Genomic DNA, 22,513 nt, shown 5'->3' with positions numbered 1-22,513 from the left:
AAAAAACAAAACAAAACAGAAGTTTAAAGCAATTATGAACTGTCCAGAATAAGTCTTTCATACCAGACATTTTAACTTAAACATGTTTTTCTTACTTTAAAAAGACCCACATTTATTCACTCACCAAAACGTAACTGATATACTTATTAGCTGCTGGCCTGAGTCAGTAGTATTCAAACTTTTGTTTCAGCTTTGGGAAAAATATTTCAAACAAGGTCTTACTTGACACTCAAAAACTACATGAAGATAAAAGGCAGGGCTACTCTGGTTGTGATAGAGAGAAAGGGGCTGGATCTTCAAGGCACCTCATGGAACCATGAGTTTGAAAATAACTGTCTTCAAGCTGTTAATTAACGAAGTTCTTAAGACAGTATTTTTAATACTGATGGATAAAGATCAGAAATTATACACATGCTGTATACATGTGCAAACAAGAACATTTAGCAAAGTTTTCTCTGCTTGGACCCTATCTTCCTGTTTTTTTGTCAGCCTGCATTTCTCTGGCAGGGTTTACAGTATTAAACATGAGATTCTGGGCCATGCCTAGAAAGGACTGTGGCAGAAATTTGTAACATTTCTGTCACCAGCAGGATAAGGAGCACCACTAGCTACTATAGGCACATCTAACATATCAATGGGAATTATAGGGAAGTAAAAAAATTGAGAGAAGCAAGGATGGGAAAGAAAAGGGAGGTTAAAAAAAAATCAAAGACTGAGGTCTGAGAAACACCATTTCCAGTGGTCCAGAGTCAGAGATGGTCTACATGTAAATCAAGTACCGTGAAGAAAGGTATGTTACATTTTCCCTCTTATTCTCGTCTAGCTCTTCCTTCCAGTTTATCTCTGACTGGGAATGAGGGGAACGTGGTTTTTCCCAATTCCCATATGCCATAAATTGTCATCTCTTGCTCGAGAGACAGTGGAGAGAGCTGAGTTCTTTCACCCCAACTGTGAATAAGAAAACTGAATACAGAAAAGGCTCTGCAGTCAGAAACAGATGGACAATCCCCAGTTCTACCACTTAATAGCACCGAAAGATCTACTTAAACTCTCTGAACCTATTTACCTGAAAAATGGGGTAAAAAATAGATATCAACCACATAAGTTTGTGGTGAAGCATTAAGTTAGACAGCATATAGGAAGTATATGTAAAAAGCAGTGGGTGCAACATGAATAAGTAAAGGTGAACAAGGATGGCTGCCCCACACACATTTAGTTAGCTGGCTGAATATCCGACCCTACCGTGTGGCCCTTAAAAGATACAAACAACCCAATTATTCCGTGAAGCATGTGTGATTCCTTATGGTTTAGGATGGCTAACTCAGGTCCTTGCATAAAAAGCATACTCAATAAATATTTAGCTCAATAAAAATAAAAATCAGTGAATGAATGAATACATTTTTAGAAGGAGGGAGCAAAGACTGAGAGCTGCTATTGATTGATGCTGGATAGTTGAAAGATCCGGGCCCACTAAGGGCAGTAGCATGGTTGGACTGTCACCATGGTTGGATCACTAAAGTCCAAAACCTTGGCTTGGTAGATCCAGAAATTCTGTGTTTTACATATACTCTGAGGAAATCAGGGTCAGGTACGTGGGTTCACAAAATGGATTGGCAGGAAGCAGATGTTTCTTTTTTTAGAGAAGCTCCTATACAGTGATAATGTATTAATATTTGTCTTAGTTATCTAGTGATGCTATAACAGAAATACCACAAGTGCATGGCTTTCACAAAGACAGCAACAAAATGGTGGACAAGCACACAATACTGGGAAACGTGGCCAAGTTGACACACGTTTTTGGGGGACACAATTCGATCCATAACAATATTCACAGAGAAATAACAGACAGTGAGGAATAAAATTCTTGTGGTGGCTGATCTGTGTATTCTCTTTCCCTCTACATTAGCCAAATGAAAATCAGGAAGTTGCTTAATGTGCCACTGAAGTAGAAACAAGGCAGTTCTTAAAGGCTCATTCACAACAGCCTTTGGCCCTCCACTGCCTTGCAAGGCAATGTGAGTTTCTTAATACCTTTTTCTAGGTTCTATACTGACTAGCCCCTTAATGGTAACAGAGATTATTAGTATTTATTGAGTACTTACTCTGCCACCAATGACACAAAGTATTTTACATATTTTATCTCATCTCATCATCACAAATACCATATGGAATAGGAACAATTATCTTCTTACATTATGCCTCAAGCTGAGGCTCAGAGACGTTAAAAGAAATTCACTCAAGGTCATACTGCTAACTGTAGAAGCACTGTAATTTAAACTGCAAAGCTTGCCTCTAAACCACAACACAATCTGCCGCTTTCTGATAATGGATTTTTCCTTCAGCCTGGAACTGAGTACAGGTCCATAAGCCCTTATCCAAATCACTGGGGAAAATGTGTTATGGCATTCAGAATTTCCCAGTTTTAGCAAAGTAGCACATAACACCCTCAGTGGGACCTGGAGCACTATCCACCAATATTAATGCAGTCAATGCATGGATATTCTCACACTAAATGGGATAAACACAGTCTACAGATATCCTCACATCCCTTCAGGTCAGGTTGTGTTCTCCAATTTGGGTACCAAACTTAGGAAAAAAAAATTTTTTTTAATTTAATTCTTAATGAGTAAATTAATTTCTTTATTTTCAGGCTTAATAGGTAAATGTACCTTCAAATAACCCTCAAGGAACCATTTAAAAAAAAAAAAAACCAAACCCACTGCCATCGAGTTGATTGCAACACATAGCAACCCTATAGGACAGTGTTGAACTGCCCCATGGGGCTTCCAAGGAGTGGCTGGTGGATTCGAACTGCCGACCTTTTGGTTAGCAGCCGAGCTCTTAAACAGTGCACCACTAGGGCTCCATAAGTGATCACTAAGTCTGATCACTAAGGGCAAAGCAGCTTTGCATCTCATGTATGCAGCATTTATTGAGTTCCTGGCTATGCTAGACACTATGTTAGATGGGCTACAAAGATGAGTAAGAGATAATCCCTTCCCTCATAGGGAACTAGTTGACTGTAGGGTACATGAAGGGATGTGGCAAGAGATGAGGCAAGGGTCAGATTTTATCTTTCTAGTCCCTAGAGATACCAGATACCAACAATTGTATGAGCCTCACACTGTGATGTATGATAGGATGAGTTAGCCTGGTAGAGTCCAAGGCCCATTCAAATATCAGGCTCCTCACACTGCTGTAACAACTGGCTCATAAGTCTGTCTTACTCTCCCTAGTTTAAGATCAAATCCCTAGCACAGTGCCTGGCAGATATGGATACTTAATGAATTATACATCAGTGAATATACAACGGGAAAAAGTGAAAAATAACAGAAGGAGACTCAAACCCCCAGCTGACTCCCCAGAAATGTGGTGGATAATAATAGGTAAAGGCAGAGCCCAGTGCCCACCACGGGGCAAATGTTCAGCACGTCAGTTTCTTTATAACAGAGAAAATAGCCAAGCAAACAGATGACATACCAAGAATGATATACTCATTACTGGCTTATTTTAGTTACAATACCTTCTCAGTCTGGTCCCGAGTACAACCGATTTTGAGGGATGCAATGCTTGGGAACTTTCAGCCCTTTTCCAAGAATATGGTTCTGTGGCAGCTATGAGTGACTCCTCAGCACTTACTACATTTACTTCCACGTACCGCCCAATTGTGAATTTAGGGAAAAAAAACAAAAGGAGATCCTTGCTGTGGCCAGGATTTCTTGGAAAGCAAAGGAATAAAATTTATTTTTAATTATAAATAAAACAGACAAAGAGTCAACATAATTTCACTTAGGAGCATATAGGAAAAGTCACATAACTAACAAACAGTGATCATGAGCAGCATTTAATCATTCATTTTACAGGGCAAAAAAAAAGGACTTTCTTAAATAAGCAATGAATATTTTCTCAAGATAAAATTAGGCACTTAAGCTGTCTTTTTTTAATTCATAAACTTAGAAACAACACGAAAAACAGTTTCAGTATCCCCCAAGTCTAAATTAGAATTGTGTAGCATGATGAAAAGTATACAAAATGACTGACTTTACTTTTTGCCACTTTTCTGCTTTTAACTATGAACATACTGTATACACGATTACCTACTTTTATTTTTCACTTATTTCAAGAAATATGTTTTTATGTTGTCATAAACATTTTTAAAAATATCATTTACCTATTATGTGAGTTCTCCCAAGAATCAGATAACACACCCCTTTTTTGCCCTCACCCCAAGATCTACTGGAACTGCTGGTTTACCAGTCTGCCTTCCCTGCCTGCCTGTAAGCTCCTGGAAGACAAGACCTATGCCCACCACCTCTGTGTCTCCCGGGCCTGGCTTTTAGTAGGTAAGTGAGAATTGCAAGATATGTAAGAAAAGTGTTCTCTGCTGCTCCGTTGGAATCTTGCTTCAAATACCTCCTAACTCATGCATTTTCAGGCTTCCCTTCCTTTCACTCTATAAGCTCATTCATGTTTCCCAATGAGTACAATAATATCAGTGATTAAATGCAAACAGTACACCACCCCTGTGTTCAAGGAACTCACAGTGCCATGACAAAAATATGGACAAGGTATTGTGGGATCACAAAGGAGGACCTAGATGCCCTGATCCTATGTTATATGCTTCCCTAATCACAGCCCTTATCACACTGCACCTTAATGGCCTACTTATCTGTCTCTTGGTGAGGTGGTTGATGATTGGATGGCTGAATGGCTAGAAGGCTGGGTGGATGGGAAAAAGGTCTCAGAAATGAGTCAGTCATCAATGAGCTACAAGAAACATAAGGAAGGTAGTAAACATGGATAGAGAGATAAATAATTTCAAGAGCAGAAGGGATGAAAGAAATGTAGGGAGTTCATATCTGAATATGTTTATTTTCTCTGTAAAGTAAGAACTTAAATCTGCTGCTGAGAACAAAGGGAGTAGGATTACAAGTTGTAAAAGTTTTGAGCATCCATCGCTTGAAGCAGCTAAAATTCATGTTCGCCAAATATAAAGGGATTATCTAGACCAATGCTTTTTTACATGATTTTGTCACATCAAAATAGTCTGTGAATACTCTTAATACTATATAGCCTATAAGTATCTCAGATGAAATTTAAAAAGAAAAAAGAATACATGTCCCCAAAGTAAACTCATTCCAAACTTCCCAATTCACATACCTTGCATCACAGGTAACTATAATGAAGATTTTTCCACCTGGAGGTATTAGTCCATATCCACTGAGATCAGCATCTGTAATCTCACTCCTGGATACAGTGTTTCGTTTTTGTCTATTTTCTCCTTGCAAGGTATATTCATCTAATCCAATAAAGTTTAAATCCAAAATTAGACCAAAAGGTTTTCAACAGTGGAAATAAATATCCGTACATATATACACACATACTCAGATACAAAAACGAACACCACCCTAGAGCATTGGATGGCAGCCTATTTAAAAATGTCAATAAGACAGGGAACACAAAAGAGAGTCCCTGATGCAGCAGGAGAAAGGTGGGGTGCAGAACTCCAATTCCAGTAAAAAGACCAGATTTAACGGTCTGAATGAGACTGGAGGAACCCCAGAAAGCATGGCCCCTGGATTCTCTATCAGCCCAGAACTAAAACAATTTCCGAGGCCAACTCTTCAGACAGGGCTTGGACTGGACTGTGAGACATAAAGTGATACTTGTGAGGAGTGTGCCTCTTAGCTCAAGTAGATACAAGAGACTAAACGGGCAGCTTCTGTCTGGAGGTGAGATGGGAAGGCAGAGAGGGTTAGGAGCTGGTTGAATGGACATGGGGAATCGGGGGTGGAAAGGAGGAGTGTGCTGTCACAGTATGGGGAGAGCAATTAGGGTCACATAACAATGTATGTATAAATTTTTGTATGGGAGACTAACTTGAAATGCAAACTTCATTTAAACTACAACAATAAACGAAAAAATAAAAATGTCAACAAGAGCTGGAGAAAAATATGAACAAAGTTCTAACTCACTAAAAACGACTAGACTTACTGGCCTGACAGTTACTGAAGAAACCCCGAGAGTGTAGCCCCCAGACTTCCTTCTAACTCAGTACTGAAGTCACTCCTGAGGTTCACCTTTCAGCCAAAGATTAGACAGGCCCATAAGACAAAATGAGACTAAATGGGCACACCAGACCAGGGGCAAGCACGAGAAGGCAGGAGGGGAAGGAAAGCTGGTAATGTCATGGGGTTGGCAACCAATGTCACAAAACAATATGCATATTACTTGTTTAATTAGAAACTAATTTGCTCTATAAACCTTCATCTAAAGTACAGTAAAAAAAATGCCAAGAAGAAGTAGGAACAGGGTAAAACTACAAAAAATCTTCCAAGTTATTGAGGGAGAAGAAACAATGGCAACATGACGACAATCTGGAACACGCCTTCACAGCTTTTTCCCAAATTAGAAGCACTCTTAAGAAATTGTCAAAATCAGAAGCAGTTCTTGGTATGGGTCAAGGTCAAGCTATTTAAGTTTCCCTTGAAAACATTAAGAGGAGAGAGCAGGAGTAAAGGGGTTTCAAAAACAGTACAGAGCATGAAGAACAAGGATAGCCTGGCTTGATCTGGCCCACTATTGTTCCCCCTTTCCCCTACCCCCGCCCCCAACACAAATATACACTGAAGATCAGGAGTTCTGACAAGGTGTTCTGTTTAACAAAACAAACTAAAGTCTTATATGGGTTTACAGGTGTTAAACCAAAACTCAATTTTAAATTCCATGCAAATAGTTTAAACGCATACCTCGAGAGAATTCTCTGTTGTCCGCCAAACTGATGTCCGATGTCTGAGGGGTCATTTCTTTTCTGTCTCTATTTAATTCATTAATATTTCTCTTTGAAAATTTCTTCTCCTTCCCAGGATCAGCAGGAACATGAGAGACCACTGGCTGCTTTTGGCCTTCATCAGGTATTTGCAATCCGAATTGTTGAGTTTTTTCCCAGCCAACAAACTGGCATCTGACTAAGTTTTGAGGAAATTCTCCTTTATTCCTGAACAATGAGATTTAATCATGAACATAGACAGTATTTCTAACTCTAATATATTCAGTTGTCATAAAGCAGGGGCATAAAGCAAAGACCTCTAACTAATGAATGGCAGTCTGAAATACTTTTATGAATATAGAGGAAAAGGCAAATTTGGGATCAGAAAAATGAAAGGATTTAGATAAAAGAAAACAAACGGGCAAAGCAAACTTATTTGTGCAGAAATTCTTTAATTATGGTGTAAAAAACCCTTAATGTAATTCTACTTAAAACTTTACAGTGGCAAACTTACTCAATCCAGATCCTAATAGTTTTACTTTCTCTGTCGTTTAAGGTTCCAAAATGTATCATATTTGAAACTTCAATATTGCCTTTGTTTTCCATTAACAGGGATCCAGCTAATTCATCAGTACTCTCAGTAAAGTCTGGAGAGTCTCTGGATAAAGCAATCAAATAAACGATATTATCATTTTCATAAAAGCATTCCTATATAAACACTACCCACTTCCTTGGATTTCCACTCTCCTTCTGAATCTATAAAACAAAGGTACCTATGACAAACTGATAGAGGACTTAGATTTAAGAAACAAACAAAAAACAAGCACACTTAGATAAAGCTACATAACCACATATGTTTTTACACAATTTTAGATATTATAAAAATGCCCACAAGTCATCTGAAGGAACAAAAAATAAAATCTTATAAAATCAGAAGAAAAGGATGTGATACACTGTTGCCATCTCAAAAGAGCTGCTGACTCGAGAACATAATCTGGACTTGTCTCCACAAGTTGGACGTATCTCTGAAAAGACATTCATAATATCATTCATGAGATGAGATAATCTCTATTTCTCAGGAGAAATGTTATAGCAGTGCTTTCAGGCTATCTTCTCTATGGCTGCTTCACAGGCTAAAGAAAAGACAGATGTGAGAGGCCAACTGGGAAGGGGTCAAAAACAGTCACCTCCAATTTTCTCTGTTTGTATATTGGGTTTCATTTGAAAGGAGAGTTTGGCTGCCCAAAAATATTTAAAAGCAACTAAATTATGAATTTTTCTCTTGATAAAATGAGATTTTGCCTTCACCTCAGAATATCTCTATTTCACTTTATTCTATAGATATGGTGACCCTAATACTCCCCAGCACGTTTTCTCCTTTTCAAAACGGGCAACTGAGAGCTTGACATAACTAACGCCATGATGAACCTATAAGTTTTTTTTTTCTTTGCCTTCTCCTTTTCACATACCTTTGTTAATGACTTTGTTTTGCTCTGTCCGGCCACCTGTGGCTTATGACCCCCACAGGAAGATTAGAGCCCAGATATGGAAATGTCTGGCAGGTATCTCTTTAGTATGATAAAGAGTCTCTTGTAATTATCTTACGATGTATAACAACACTTCTAACCTTTGTAAAAATCATATATAAACTCTAATGTAAAAATGCCTTTTGGGACTCCACAGAGACAGCCTGTGTTGCTCTAGGATCCCTGGTGGTGTATATCTCCTAAAATAAAACTTCTCACTCTTTCTGTCTTGGAGTATGTTTCATTGGCTCGACTGCTCCAGAGCATGGACCCTATTCGGGTAACAATATTACTGTTCCAGTATAGTAGGAGGTGATCTACCATGGAAGAAAGGCCTGACGATCTGCTTCTGTAAAGGTTACAGCCAAGAAAACCCTATGGAGCACAGTTCTACTCTGTAACGCATGGGGTTACCATGAATCAGAATCAGCTTGACTGCAACAGGTTTGTGGTTTGGATCTACAAAAACGGAAAGTTTAATTGTACTCACTGTCTATCCATTATGATCCTTCCAGAAAGTAATCTGATCAGGTCAGACTATTCCACTCCATTAAATAGCAACAGAACTAGCTTCCAACAGCATCAAGAGAATAGCGGCCTCCAAGAAATGAGCTCCCTTAAATTCCTGTCTCCCTGTCCACAAACGTATTGACATTCACAATCACAACAGTGATTTTCCCATCTCCTGAACGTCAACCATCTCCCTTCTCAACCAGCTCCAGCCATACTCTATAAACATGCTCAAATTCTTCCTTTCCTAAAAACACGTCCTTTCTCCTGGGTATTCACCAGCTTTCCCTTCTCAGCTAAAAATTCCAATAAAATGACCTCCGTTTCTCCCCTTTCACTTCAAAGTTGCAGCTGATCTTACCACCTAAACCAAGGTGGCAACAGCAGGAAAATTGGAGGAAGCAGTCACATTTGGCAGTTTTGGATGTTTTGCAGATAGTCAAAAGCATTTGCTGGTGGATGGATTGAGGAGCATAAAAGAAATAAATACTGAAAATGACTCTCAGGTATTTTGCTTAAGTCATTCAAATAATGGAGTTACCATTTATCAAAATGAGGAAGACTGTGGGAAGAGCTGGATTTGGGGAAAAGCTGAGTTTTGAACATGTTAATTTTGAGACATCCAAATGGATTATCAACTAGGCAGTTGTATATTGAGTCCCACACCAGAAATAACAAGATGTCCTGAGCTAGAAACAAAAAGTTGGGAGTCATGAGAATAGAGATGGTATTTAAAGCCATAGGACTGCATCTGCTCACCTGGTAAATAAGCATATATAGAGAAGGGTCCACTCCAATATTTAGGACTGGGAGGAGCAGGGAGAATTGGCAAAGGCTGTATTTGTTTCTTACTGCTGTTATAGCAAATTACCACAAACTTAGTGACTTAAAACAATACAAATTTATTACTGTACAGTTTTGGAGATCAGAAGTACAGAGTCTTATAAGACTAAAATCAAGGTATCAGCATAACTGCATTCCTTCTGGAGACTATAAGGGAGAATCCTTTCCTTGCCATTTCCAGCTTCTAGAGGCAGCCTGCAGCCTTGGCTCTTGGCAGCAACAACCTCTGCTGCTGTCGTGACATCTTCTCAGACTCTGACACTCCTGTGTCCCTCTTTCCCTTATAACGACCCTTGTGATTACATTGGGCCCACCCCGATAATCTAGGATAATCTCCTGACACCAACATCCTTAATTACATCTGCAAAGTCTCTTCTGCCATGCAAGGTAACATATTCACAGCTTTCAGAAATTAGGACATACATACATTAGAGGGGCAATATTCTGCACACCACAAACTTTAAACAGGGGAGTCAGTGAACTAACCAAAGAAGTAGAAGAGAATAATGTAGTCCAGAGTGAGTGGAGGAAGAGTTTCAAGAAAGAAGCAGTGACCAGTGTACAAAATGTTGCTGCTAATTTGATTAGGATGAAGACTAACAACAGACCACTGGTCTTAAGGTGGAGATCACTAGTGACCTTTCCAAGAGCTACTACAATGGAGTGGTGGGTGTAAGCCAGTTTTCCAGGGATTCAAAAGACAATGGAGAGCTCCTTTCTTCCCTTTCTTCCATCTTTTGAGGGTAGGCCATCAAGGATAGGAAGGCAGGCTGCAGGCCTACCCAAAAAGGTGGGAAGGTGGCCTGGTGGAAGCCATGGCACCCATGAGTACGGCAAACTGGCACTCCAAGGCAGCCTGGCAGGGTCAGGAGATTGGCTATATACAGAAGGGCTGAGTAACTAAGTAAATAGACTCCAGGAAAATCGGAAGTAGGGTTCTACATGTCTGAAAAGGGAGCTATAAACATGGAAAGGTGGAAAGAGAGGAAAACCCAGAATAAACCCTGTGTTGTTGGACTAGTACTAGAGGTATTGATACAAACTCACAGTTTCCAATAGATACAGAAATAAATATGGATGCTAATGTGTGCACATGTATATGTGTATATTCATACATACATTTAGAGCTGCCCACTGAGAGGGCCTGAGAGCAGGGGCACCCCCATAGCAATGAGCACAACTAGTCCCAGATCTTGGTTTCTAAACACTATACTCTCCACTAAAAGGAAACAGGGCTCCTTAAAGAAATGGCTGATACATGGCTGTGTCAGGACTAAAGTACAAGATGAGCCTGGAACATCTCGTGTCAGAAAGGAATGGCTCAGACAATGACAGGACACAAAAGCCAGACTGAAGGTTCCTACAGGCCAAATATGGGACAAATGTTAAGTATCACACTTCCTGATTTCAAAACATACTATAAAGCCACAGTAATTACAACAGCTTGATACTGGTATAACAGACATATAGACCAATGGAATAGAATTGAGAGCCCAGAAATAAATCCATACATCTATGGTCAACTGATTTTCGACAAGCGTGCTAAGTCCATTCAATGGGGAAAGAAGAGTCTTTTCAATAAATGGTGCTGGGAGAGTCCCTGATGCAGCAGGAGAAAAGTGGGGTGCAGAACTCAAATTCTAGTAAAAAGACCAGACTTAATGGTCTGACTGAGACTGGAGGAACCCCAGAAAGCAAGGCCCTTGGACTCTCTGTCAACCCAGCACTAAAACTATGCCTGAGGTCAACTCTTCAGACAAAGATTAGACTGGACTATGGGACATAAAATGATACTCGTGAAGAGTGTGCTTCTTAGCTCAAGTAGATACATAAGACTAAATGGGAAGCTCCTGTCTGGAGGTGAGAGAAGGAGGCAGAGAGGGTCAGGAGCTGGCTGAATGGACGCGAGAAATCAGGGGTGGAAAGGAGGAAGGTGCTGTCACAGTATAGGGAGAGCAATTAGGGTCATATAACAATGTATGTATAAATTTTTGGATGAGAGACTAACCGAAATTGTAAACTTTCACTTAAAGTACAATAAAATAAATGGTGCTGGGATAATTGGATTTCCACAAGCTGAATAAGGATACATGCCTCACACCATACACAAAAACCAATTCAAAATAGATCAAGGACCGAAATGTGAAAACTAAAACCATAAATTCTTAGAATATTGGGGTGTGGTTGTGGAACACCTAGGTTTTAATGATGGATTATCATATATGACAACAAAAGCATGAGCAGCAAAAGATGAAAAAGATAGATGGGACCTCACAAAAATTAAATACTTTTGTTCTTTAAAGGACTTTATCAACAAAGTGAAAAGACAGCCTACAGACTGGGAGAAATTTTTCAGGAACCATGTATTCATTAAGGGTCTAATATCCAAAATATATTAAAAAATGTTTACAACTACTAAAAGACAAACACAATCCAATCACAAAATGGGCAAAGGACTTGAACAGACAGTTAACCAAAGAGGATATTCAGATGGCCAAGCACATAAAAAGATGCTCATGTCACTAGCCATTGGACAGATGCAAATCAAAACCACAGTGAGATACTGCCTCATCCCTATTAGGATGGCAATGATCAAAAAACAACCAACCAACCAAACAACAACAACAAACGGAAAACAACAGGCACTGGTGAGGCTGGTGGAGAAACTGGAACCCCCATCCATTGCTGGTGGGAATATAAAATGGTACGGCCACTGTGAAAAACGGTTTGGCAGTTCCTCAAAAAGTTGAACACAGAACTACCATAAGACCCAGCAATCCTAATCCTAGGTATATACCCAGAAGAAGTGAATGCAGGAATGCAAACAAACGTCTACATCAGTGTTCACTGTAGCACTTTTCACAACAGCCAAAAGGTGGAAACAACCAAAATGTTCATCAACAAATGAACAGAATAACAAAATGTGGTATATACATACAATGGAACATATTTAGCCATAAAGAAAAAACGATGTCCTGATGCATGCCACAACATGGATGAACCTTGAAAACATCATGCTGAGCAAAATAAGTCAGTCGCAAAAGGACAAATACTGTATGAACTCACTTAAAAGAAATAAGCAAATATATGGAAACCAAAAATTAATAGTGGTTACCAGCGGTGGGTTGCTATGAGTCAGAATCGACTCGAGGGCAACGGGTTTGGTCTTTTGTTTGTTTCTTTACCAGGGGTGGGAGGCAGGGGGGAAGGGGGAATTTTTACTTGGGGGGCATTAAGCTTATGTTAATGGCGGTAGAATGATTTGGAAAAGGATAGAAAGAATGGTTGCACAACTTGAAGAATGTAATCAGTATCACTGAATTGTAAATGTAGAAATCGTCCAGTTGGCATATATTATGTATATTTTCACCACAATTTTTAAAAAAAGATCCACATAAAATGAAAAGCACCAATATGAGATTATTACAAAGGATTAAGAGGGGAATCTCATTAATCCACCGTGAAAATTGCTAACACCCTTTACATACTCTCTGTTTAGCCAACACACTCAGATAAACCCTATTTACTTGAGAAACTCTATCTGGCATAACTGTCTAAGTTTACTATTCCTTTCAAAACACATTTAAACCAGGCTCTTTCACGTTCAGAGAAAAATGCTGCACAGGGAATAAAAATTTTGTTTTATTACTACCTTTTCACTAGGGTCATAGAAAGTGCTCTCCAAAGGTAGCATGACTGATTGCTCTTCACCATGACCACATTGACGACGTCAAATCTTTGAGGTACATATCCATCAGAAATTTTCAGAGAATCCAAGGTGAAAAAGATACTATCATCTATCACCCCACTTCTTTCACAGAAGCTAGTAATGCAGACCTGTCAATATAATACATGAAAATGTTTATTTATAAGTATACACTGTCTTTCTGGCTCTAAACTGTAGATCACTCCAAATCAGTCACATCTGGCAGTTTTGGATGTTTTGCAGATAGTCAAAAGCACTTTTGATATACCAGGGGTTCTTTGTAAAAATCCTCATGCCCAGACCCTACCTGAGACCAGTTAAATCAGAATCTCCGGGGATGGATCTCAGATGAGAAACACTGCTCTAAATATTACACAAATGTTTATCAACCTCTATAGTTACAGTTGAGAGATTGAAAGGGGTTGAGTAAGAAAGGAATGTGGTGGTAAGTTGATGACAATTTTTCCCCTACTTCCTCTGTCACATTCCAAGCTCATTCCTCCATCTGCACCTTTGTGCAAAATGAATTTCCAACTCCTTTTCAGTCTCCACTGCTCAAATCATAACCCAGTTTTTACAGGTAAGTCCAAGCCCCGTGGTCCACTTCATTTATTCTTTCCCAACAATTCTCTGGCATACAAATTGTTTTTGTTCCTTTTGTTCTCAGAACATTCTAATACTTCTCCAATAAATTACATAATTTATAACTTATTTTATATGCCTTCTATAGTATTCTCTAATTACCTCCTTTCAGCAGTACAGCCTTTTCAATAAGAAAATAGGCTCCTCTTTGCCAAAGAGTGTGTTTTCTCCTATTTTTCTAGATTTCCCAGCACACTCAATAGAATTCTAGGCAGTGGAAATTATTACTAATAGACGGTTTGGTAGAAAGAAATGACAAGTGGAACATGTAATCGAATAATTACCTTATCCACATGTTTGCAGCTCATGGGCTTCACTGAGGTTATCCTGAGCCTTGGTGTGCCTGGCTGGGTAGAATAATCAGCTTCTACCCAGTCACCCTGATAAGGCTCAAAACCTAAAACAGTCAGGAAGAAAAATTTAGTTTAATTATCTCTAATTTTTAATAATATTAAATTTCACAAGTTACTTTGAAGTATTTAGTGTAGTACCTTAAAACAGTTATTAGGTCTGAAATACATTTTGAACATTTTAAAACAAGTATGCTGTAAGTTTTTCTATCAGGAAGTTTATAATACTTTAGGCATTGATTCTCCTGTACTGATCTGACAAAGTCAAATGGGGAAAGCAGCAACTATGCATTATGACCCGATCTTTTCTGGAGCAGCACTGGCCACATTCCCGAGTCCTTTGAGAGAAGCAGTAAAGCACATAGTTAAGAGCACACATTTGAATCTGGCTGCCTGAGTTCAAATCTTGATGCTGCCACTTAGCTTACAACTGTGGTCAAGGTACTTAACCTTTCTGTAACTTGGTTTTTCATATATAAAATGAAAAGAATAATAGTATTTACATATAGAGTTTCTGGGACAATTAATCAATATGTGTAAAATTCATAGAATAGTACCTTGCACATAATTAGCACCAAATAAGTGTTGACTGCTATTAGTGACAGCAGTAGCAGTGAGAAATACTGCTACTGTAATAATGAATCAATTTCCCCAGACTTCTTTTTGGTCAGATGATGAACTCTAAGATATACACCTTACATTTTATAGTCATGAATAAATAATTACAAACAGATTTTCACAATAAGTTAAAAGTAAGTCACAGGATACAAAGGTACCAGCAAGGATTTGGGAACAAGTGGAAATCTCAAGCACTGTAAGGTAGGAGTATAATTTGGTACAACCATGTCAGAAAACTGGCAATATCTACTAAATTTGAACATTTGTTTATACTATGCCTAGCATTTCCTATTTCCTTCATAGTACTTTCCTTGTTCCTCCTCATTCCCATTACAAGTAAATTTTAGAATGACCTCTGACGCAAGCCTTGGGGCTGTCCTCTCTCTCTCCATTTCTTTGGTGTGGCTTCATATCCATAGGCTTATCAATCCAAAATGTGTATATCTCCAACTCTAACCAACCTCAGATTCATATATCAAGTGTGTACTCAAATTATTATGCTGTAAGTTGAGCTCTTGCTATTCTTCTCATGTACCCAATATTGTGCCTCTCAGTCTTCCACATTTCAAATAGGTAACTCCATTCTTACCACTGCTCACACCAAAAACTTCGGAGTAATGCTTGACTCTTCTTTTCTTCATGCCAAAGATCCAATACATCAGCCAATACTTTCATCTCTACCTTTAAACTATATCCACATCGAACCACTTTTACAGCCTCAATGCCCATCTTGGTCCAAGTCTCCATCATCTCTCACCAGGACTATTACAATGAACTACTAACTGATCTTCCTGATATCATCCTTGCCCCGTATAGTCTCTTCTCAACAAAGCATACAGGTGAACATCTTGAAACACAATTTAGGTCAGAGTTCTGGCTTTTATATCCAGGAAAAGTAAAATGGCAAACTGCCTGGTGGGGCTGAGCTAATCTCCTCTTTTGTACCCAAGCTACATGGTAGCTGAATAAACTCAAATAGCATAAACAAATTATCACTTTAGGTATAAATAAAATCTTATAACATATCTGCTAATTACAAACAGAATTCAACAATGGGTTTGCATGTGCAAACACATACATGGAAAGGTACAAGGCTATCTCCACACCTTATTTGAAGCATGTGAAATATTTTTAAAGCAACATATCCCTGTATACTTGCAATAATTTTTAGTTAGATTAGAAATTCAATACTTATATGAACAAAAAAATCCAGATATTAGTGACTGCATTCAATAAATGAACAATAAGTGATACTATGAGTCTTAAAAAAAATTACATTTGTCCCTAACAGCATGACTTTTAGAAGCATTATGTGTTATATATTATTTCAACTCTAAAGGCTCACCTCAAACATGAAAGAGCACAGACTGAAGCCAAGTACACGGTAGTAGTTATTCTAGTACTAAACTCCTCTACAAAATGAAGCATGCACTAATTTGGCCCTTTCAAATAAAAAAAATATAAATCATACCTTTACAAACAATGTCTAGAGAGAAGTAATTCGTCTTATTAATGTAGCCACCACCTTTCATTAGAGAGGTAATACGACCAATTAAAATTTTGACACCAGATATTAATGGTCTACCACCACGGTTATCAGTGAAAGCATCCACCTGTTAGATAAGGAAAGAGTTACTTCAAACATAGCAAAAGTTTTAAAATGGGAAATAATATGCTTAAATCATTGTTGTTCAAGAAATGTTTTAAACAACTATACTCAACAGTAGTATTGCAGATGACAAATACATTCTAGACATGGGATGATGGTAAAATAATGCCTGAGCTTCATATATTGTTAAAATGCAACTAAAAACATTTAAAAAACATTAATTGTATACCCACCAAGTTTAATGCACTGATAGTATTAGATTCAAAGATAAAAAATATACTGTTCCTGCCCTCCAGGAATTCACAATAACTGGGGATAACAGACAAAAAATAACTACTAATTCAAAGGAAGCTGTGATAAATGTCATTAAAAAAAAATTGGCTCCTGAGAATTCCCTGGAAGGAGAGAGTTTCAGACTAGGAAGTATAGGGAGTTTCTTGGAGTAAGTGGGATTTGACTGGAGATGTAAAAGGGAAAGATTTTACCTGGCAAATGGGGATGGGGTGAGGGGCAGGCATAGGGAGACAGGGAGGAGAAAAAACACAACTGAGAGAAACAAGAAGGAAAACCGTAAGATTAAAGATCGGGGCCCTGGAGGGACTGAAGCATGAGATAAAGTTGAAAAAATAAACTTAAACTGGAGAGGACTCTTCAAAAAAAGACAAGTCAAATTAGGGCTTTAATTCATCTATAATAGGGAGGCATCCAAAATTCTCTGTTTATTGAAAGTATAATAGTTTTTATTTTATATTTTGTTTCATTTTATTACATAAATAATACGTGTTCATGATGCAAAGTTAATAAACACTGTCTAATACTGCCAACTTAAAAAAAGGCACAAGCGTATTATTCAAGTTACCCGGGTGCCCACCAGAAAACCTAAAAGTAGAAACCATGAAAAGTACCATGTCTGAGGAATTAAAGTTGGGATGGAGAGCATGAAGGGAGATTTCTGGCTTTTCATTTTATACCCTTCTAGAGTTGGAACTATTTATTATAATTTTTATGTGTATATAAAACTTTTCAATTTAAAGAAAGTCAATAGTAAGCACTGAGCGGCCAGTTGCTATCTAAATAATAGTAATAAAGTATATCTTAACCATTTAAGAAAAGCAGCAGAAAAAGTTCAGTAAGTTTGCAATCTACCAAATTATATAACAAAAATCAATACTTTTACTATATAGGAAGAAAATATCAGTTTGAAAACACAGTGTAAAATTATGTTGATAACAGAACAAAAACATTAAAAAAAATCTTGGAAATAAACTTAGCAAGAATGTGCAGAACCTATTCAAAGAAAACTATCAAACATTTCAGAAGCATATAAGAGGAGAAACATGCTTTGTTGGGAGAGGCTATTGTCAATATATCAATTCTCCCTAAATTAAATCGATAAGCTCAATGTTATCTCAATAAAAAATCCCAACAGGTTTTGTTGTTGTTGGGGGAGGGGAGAGTTAACAGAATGATTTTAAAATGCATCCAGAAAAACCAACATGTGAGAACGGCCAAGAAAATTAAGAATAAAAATAAAAGTTTTACAAGGAAACTAGGCTACCAAATTCTGAAATATACTGATATGCATTATCATGCATCAGTAATTCAAATCTTTTGATCAAACTACCAAGGTAAGACAAGACAATTAATAGAATATAATAGGGAGTCCCAATAGATTCAAATGCTTGTGGTAATGTGTATGTACCATTTCAACTCAGTATGGAAAAGGTAGATTATTGACTTAATGGTATGGGAACAACTGGGTAGCCACTAGCAAAACAAGATCTGGATCCTTCTCTCAGTCTATACTACCAGATAAATTCCAGACAGACTAAATGCTTGGATGTGAATAAATAACTTTCAGAAGAAAACCTAAGGGAATATTTGTGTGGATTATAAAGTAGAATAAGCCTCTCTAAGGAATCTTCCAAACCCATTGCGTTGAGTCGATTTTGACTCACAGCGACCCTATAGGACAGAGCAGAACTGTCCCACAGGGTTTCCAAGGCTGTAAATCTTTACGGAAGCAGGCTGCCACATATTTCTCCCGCGGAGCAGTTGTTGGGTTGAAACCCATGACCTGTTGGTTAGTGGCCAAGTGTTTTAACCACTGCACCAACAAGGCTCCACTAAGGAATCTTACTGAACTCAAAAGCCACAACAGACAAGATGGACATATTTATAGTACTTAAAAATTACACTCTATAAAACAAAGTCAAAAGAGGATCTTGGAGGAAATATTTGCAAAGCCTTCATATGATGATTTCCCTAACAAAGCTCTAATTTCCCTAGCAAATAGTTCTAATAATCCTAATATATAAGTAGTGCTAATAAAATAAAAGTTGCTCTACTCACACTAACATTTAAAGAAACATAAAATAAAATGATGAGACTGCTTTTCACTTTCTCAGATTGGCCAAGATTTGAGAGACTGATAATATCTCCATCCTTATCAATACTGGCAAACAGCCAGTCTCACACCCTGCTGCTGAGACTGTAAATTAGTACAGTGGAGCTGAAGGATTATTTGATAATACCCATTAAAACGGTAAATACCTGGTTGCGCAATGCTGTAAATTTACTGAAAAAGGCTTTCAAATGTACTCTTAAAATGGGACAATTTTAAGGTATGTCAATTATACCTCAATAAAGCTGTTTTGAAAAGTGCTTAAAATGCAGGTCCTTTGAGCTAGCAATTCCACTTCTACAAACGCATATTACAGAAAATAATTTTTATGTGAAAAATTCGTTTCTCATGTGAAGAAAGGAAGTTAACAATGATAAAATTAATTATCATTGTCAATCATATACTTTAAATGCTAGGAGAACACATATACAATCTATACTTTTATTAACAGAAAAGACAACAGATATAAAAACAAAAGACTCATGCAGTGGGGCTTCAAATTCCATTCTTTATCCATTATACTGGGTATATCAAAGAGGTTGAATGAATACAAGAAAAGCAAGGCTCAAATCACACCAGGAATAGAGACTATCCCCAAATTCATGCAAATCTTACTTTGATTGCTTTCAATCCATGAGATGTTTCATCGTCTTTCACAAGTGCGGTAACTTTTTGTCCAACTTCCAGAAGCACATTGCCAGTCACAATGTCATTAGTAAAGGAGATTAACTCGTTAATCAGGCCATAATCATCACAGAACCTTGTGACAACTCCCTGCACGGTTTTCAACTTGCTGTCATCTATGAATGGGTAAACAAAAGATTATATTAATTAATCTCAAAAGGAAAAACCCGGTTCCATCTTTTTTCTGTATAGCACCGAGGCTACATGCCACAGGCAGTGAAGCGCTGTGGTTACGAGCACTGAGTCTGGAGCCAGACTGCCTGGGTTTGAACCACAGCTCCTTCACTTACCATGTGTGTGACCCGGGCACACTTCTTAACCTCTCTGATGCGCTTTTCATCTGTAACACCAGGACAATAATAATATCTGCCTAATAGGGTTGTTGTATTAACTGACACATCCTTGTAAACTGCTTAGAACTATGACTGCCTTACACAAGTTAGAGCTTAAATGTTATCATATCTTCATTTACAGAGTCTTTAAGCATCCATTACCCTGAGACACCTCAGAAGGAAGACAAGCCTGGTGCCCTGCTTCTGAAAGGTCACAGCCTTGAAAACCCTATGGAGTAGTTCTACTCTGAACACATGGGGTCACTATTAGTTGGAATTGACTTGACGGCAACTAACAACAACAACATTGTTACATAACTTTATCATTATCATCAACACCATCAGCAGAAGCATCTGGAAATTCTTAAACATCTTGCCAGACAAAGCACTAAAAGAGATGTGGGGATTTAAGTCTAGCGCCAAAGTGCATCTGACTCACGGGGGAAGTTTTGTTTCTGAACAAGCACATCTGGTAAGGGATAGTTTGGGATCTGAACCCAGGCAATCTGCCTGCATAGCAACGCTCTGAACCTCAACACCAGAGCCGCCTCCCCAAAGACGTGGGTGAATTGACCGGGTGGATGGGAGAAGTCTCGATTATACTACATTACAGAATCAGAAACTAAGAAAATATTGATAAAGTGAGAAACTGGATAACATTTGTTAGAGGAAATCATTATCACAGAAGAAAGTTAAGCGGCAAGGGAGACAGCTGCCACTCAGGCATATGCAAACCTGCCGAAGACTCCTCTATGTGGCCTTTTTGGTAAAATTAGGGCTAATTAGTAGATGCTACAATACGGGATTTCAGCCAAAACCTGAGCAGCCCTCTAAGACAAAGGTGTACTAAGATTCAGCCACCTCTGGAGGGGGTTCAAACTCAGCTGGCAGAAAAGCCTCAGAGAGATTCAAGCTCCAGGAAGGCAGGAGCCTCTGCTGAGAGGCACCCCTTTGAAAATTTCATCCTGAATTCACTGTGAAATTACTCTTGTAGAAATAACTACCTCCAGAGGCTGGAGAGCGTAGAGGTTAGGAACGTGAATGCTGAGCCTGACTGCCTCGTGTGAATACTGGTCTGCCACATTCCAGCTGTATGCGCCTTTACCTGACGGTGTCTACCTGACTCTTGCTGTAAAATGGACTTGGTAATACTACCACCGTGTTCATTACTGTTGTTGTTGTTGTTAGGTGCCGTGCAGTCGATTCCGACTAATGGCGACCCCATGTGACAGAGTAGAACTGCCCCATAGGGTTTTCCAGGCTGTAATCTTTATGGAAGCAGATCGCCAGGCCTTTCTCCCGAGGAGCCGGGGTTCGAACCGCCAACAATTTGGTTAGCAGCCGTGCCATTTAATTAACTATTGGGCTACCAGGCCTCCTTATGTCATTCATTGGACTTAAAAAAAAAGTCGTGTGAGGATTAATGCTCCTAAAGCCCTTAGCCTAGTGCCTGGCACATACAAGCACTCACCACACATTAAATATCAGTGCAACTCATAACAGGGGTGAGCTACCCGAGGAAACCTTGTCACGTTTTAACAGACTCCTAGCAATTAAATGCCTGTCTTCACAAGCACCCACTGAACATCCACTCTGTACCAGACTCTGGGGCAGGATTTTAGGCTATAAAGGTGAGAAAGTTAAACCCAGTTCATGCCCGACTCTGCCGCCAGGTACGTCATTCACTCACATGGCTTGAAAAGATCTTTCGGAAACAAAATCAAATTGACCCTCAAATCGGGGCAATCATTACCACTGGAAATACAAAAAGGAATCTGTTCCACGTTTAAACGGCATCTGCACAAGATAAGCTTCAAAGGTGTCTGGGGCAACGCAGGCGCGGGGCTGCCCCCCAGGGGCCTTCTTTGCCAATACCATCGCCACTTTGGACGGGACCATTCCCTGGGGACTCTGACTATGGGACACCTCCCTCACACAAGATGGCGCCGCCCCAGCCTGAGAGCCCGCCCCCTAGGCCTGGGACCCGAAGAGGAGCGCACCCCTATGGGAAGGCCGTTAGAGGATGGGGAGTAAACATGGTGGATACCTTTTGAGAGCCCTGGGTGCTGAGGCTGATCCTGCTCTAAGGTGTTCGCCCTCCTCCAGAAGAAGTTCAGAGCCTTAGCCATACGCTGGAACATGGTTCTGTCGTCGTCTGAGGCCTGACTGGGCACCACGCGAGACAAGGCGCTAAGTCCTGTCTCAGTCGTGGCCTCTGCCTCCCGGCTGCCCTCTGGTCACAGAAGCCGCTCAGGGGCTACGCCTCCTGCTGCTTCTCCTTGGCCTCTGTGCGGCTCTCACAGGTGCTCCGGCGACGACGGCCACCACCTGAGGAGAGCGCTTGTACCCAGCGGTCCTCAGCGCGTGCCCCGCCCCTAACGTCGTTCAGCCAATGGTAGCGCAGAGCGTGAAGCGTCAACCACTAAGACGCCGCGAGCCAGTGGCCAATGACGTGGTTCCTCCCACCAACGAAGAGGGAGGAAACACAGTTGGCCTCCGGAAAACGCGTTTTGTAGAAGC

The 22,513-nt window shown here is 39.3% G+C and overlaps 1 protein-coding gene across 1 annotated transcript in view; it reads right to left on the bottom strand.

Annotated features, from left to right (window-relative positions):
* LOC101343269 (RNA helicase Mov10l1-like) overlaps positions 1-22,134 on the bottom strand; it is a 64,055-nt gene extending 41,921 nt beyond the window's left edge. The window contains 9 exon segments of the mRNA XM_012556823.2: positions 3,524-3,718; positions 5,161-5,299; positions 6,750-6,997; positions 7,284-7,427; positions 13,298-13,485; positions 14,281-14,393; positions 16,436-16,577; positions 19,593-19,777; positions 22,041-22,134. Of these exon segments, the coding sequence (XP_012412277.2) occupies positions 3,524-3,718; positions 5,161-5,299; positions 6,750-6,997; positions 7,284-7,427; positions 13,298-13,485; positions 14,281-14,393; positions 16,436-16,577; positions 19,593-19,777; positions 22,041-22,134 (1,448 nt within the window).
* Positions 22,135-22,513: the final 379 nt, after the last annotated feature.

The sequence above is a fragment of the Trichechus manatus genome, unplaced genomic scaffold (genome assembly GCF_000243295.1).
Source record: "Trichechus manatus latirostris isolate Lorelei unplaced genomic scaffold, TriManLat1.0 scaffold00079, whole genome shotgun sequence".
NCBI lineage: Eukaryota > Metazoa > Chordata > Mammalia > Sirenia > Trichechidae > Trichechus > Trichechus manatus.
Note: the sequence above shows the minus strand (reverse complement) of the source record. Positions and strands in the feature narration are given on the sequence as shown.